At 49.3% G+C, this 1,751-nt stretch overlaps 2 protein-coding genes across 2 annotated transcripts; both read right to left on the bottom strand.

The window, feature by feature from the left end:
* Positions 1 to 154: 154 nt before the first annotated feature.
* On the bottom strand, positions 155 to 1,054 carry Pmar_PMAR025592 (conserved hypothetical protein; the record flags this gene model as incomplete). The annotated part of the gene is made up of 5 exons (XM_002779424.1): positions 155 to 395; positions 440 to 504; positions 547 to 686; positions 734 to 871; positions 913 to 1,054. Coding segments are annotated over 5 exons (726 nt in total), but the record flags the coding sequence as incomplete, so codon positions are not given.
* A 79-nt stretch (positions 1,055 to 1,133) lies between these two features.
* Pmar_PMAR025591 (hypothetical protein) lies at positions 1,134 to 1,540 on the bottom strand (the record flags this gene model as incomplete). The annotated part of the gene is made up of 3 exons (XM_002779423.1): positions 1,134 to 1,226; positions 1,268 to 1,374; positions 1,422 to 1,540. Coding segments are annotated over 3 exons (318 nt in total), but the record flags the coding sequence as incomplete, so codon positions are not given.
* Between the last annotated feature and the right edge of the window lie 211 nt (positions 1,541 to 1,751).

The raw sequence follows: 1,751 nt of genomic DNA, 5'->3' as shown, positions 1-1,751 counted from the left end.
TAGAGAGTACTAGAGCAGTCAGCAGATGATGATGACAATGGCTTACCAACACTCCAACAACTGCTGACAGACTTCTCCCACTCCACTTACGGTGTCATCAACTTTCACCACTGAACATGCTAGAGTACGCAATACGCGTTATAACAGTACTCACCGATTCGATTGGGAAGACTCCTAAATTGCAGAGATTTTGGTACAGCATAAATGGCGCCGGTCGGAAACCCATGTTGTTAGGCACCTGAGATGACCACTGCATACGTATGCCGGCCAAACGACTAACTTCATCTCCAGCCACACTAGAGTCCGGAGTATACCCCTGCTCCTTAGCCTTCTCAAGAAGGATATCAACCATAACTTTAGTGAAACCCGTAGTGGAGCCTATCTTTAGATTATACCTGAGCACACCACTTGAAATGAACTAACCTGGGAGGCAGCCTACTTAGATTTCAAAAGGTTCACCGTATCAGCAGCGCCGTCAATAAGGGTAGTATACTTTGGAAGAACCTGAAGACAATATGAAGGTGATAGTGCGAAGCTGAATGCTACCTCGCACTGCAAAGGGACGAATTCCTTGAACATGGCTTCAACGTCAGCGGCGGTCGATGGTCGCCCTTTGACCTTCTGCCAGCGTTCCTGGACTGAGGGGATTTCCAGGATTTTCGCGATATGAAGATCCTTGCGGAGACCTGATGATCGGACTTATGATCCTTTGTTGGACCTCATCCGTATCTACCCATGGGCAACCTGGATTCCTTCATGGTGATGTCAACGCCAAATTTGCGGAAAACTTCGACGAAAACAACAGCAGGGGCCAGCACGTGAGCATCAGCAGTAGTGCCAGACCAGTCCAGTATACAAGCCTTCAGAGGGCCTAACGAGAGAAATAACGTGTCGAGCTACTCTCATTGTCACCTCTATAGGGCTCCCTATTGGGCACATGCTTCGTGATACCAGGACCAAGACTGATCGTCGCGAACGTCCTCGAGGAAAACTCCTGAGCAAACGGCGATCCCCTTAGGCGACGGACGAGGGCTGCCGAGGTGCTGCTTAACATGGTGCTGAAGAGAACAGAGACTGCTCAGTCAATATCATTTCCTGTCCAACACAAAGATAGAGATAAACGTCAATGGCATTCATGACTTGATGAGATAATTACATAAATCGTTGACGTTGATTTTGGTTCCGTTCTCATCCACGGCCGCCTCGAGCAAATCGGTAATCTCCTCCTGAGCAGAGCAGATATCACGTGAATAGAAAGATGGGCTACCTCAGAGAAGGACGGCTGACCAGAGGGCTCCTTGGATCGTCGTAGCAGATAGTCGAGGCATTCAGTTTGAATGCGGCCTTCTGAGTCTGTCAAGGGATCGAATAGATCTGAATGGGAGGTCAGTTTGACAAACGCATGCACTTCAGAGAAAGACCTCTCAAAACGGAAGGGTCGGGGTTCCTTTCCCGGCAGACAGCAACAGCCGAGGAGAAGTTGATGATGTTGGGGTGAGCTCCGAACTCGACCAACACTTCCTCAGTGAACTCTCGATCCCTGTGAAAGGACCACTAGCCATAGTGATACGGGTGAAGCGTTCGCGCATAGGATATTGGGGATTGAGATATCCCACACGTCTAAGGAGGGACTGAGCCACAGCTAACATGGAGCCACTACGATGAATTTGATCATCAGGTTGCACGCATGCACAAAGGGAGGACGAAACGACGGCGGTGCTGAGATAGCGTTACAATAAACGTTACGTCAA

The sequence above is a fragment of the Perkinsus marinus genome (genome assembly GCF_000006405.1).
Source record: "Perkinsus marinus ATCC 50983 genomic scaffold scf_1104296947506, whole genome shotgun sequence".
Taxonomy (NCBI): domain Eukaryota; phylum Perkinsozoa; order Perkinsida; family Perkinsidae; genus Perkinsus; species Perkinsus marinus.
The sequence above is the reverse complement of the archived record's forward strand: the minus strand, read 5'-3'. Positions and strand labels throughout refer to the sequence as shown.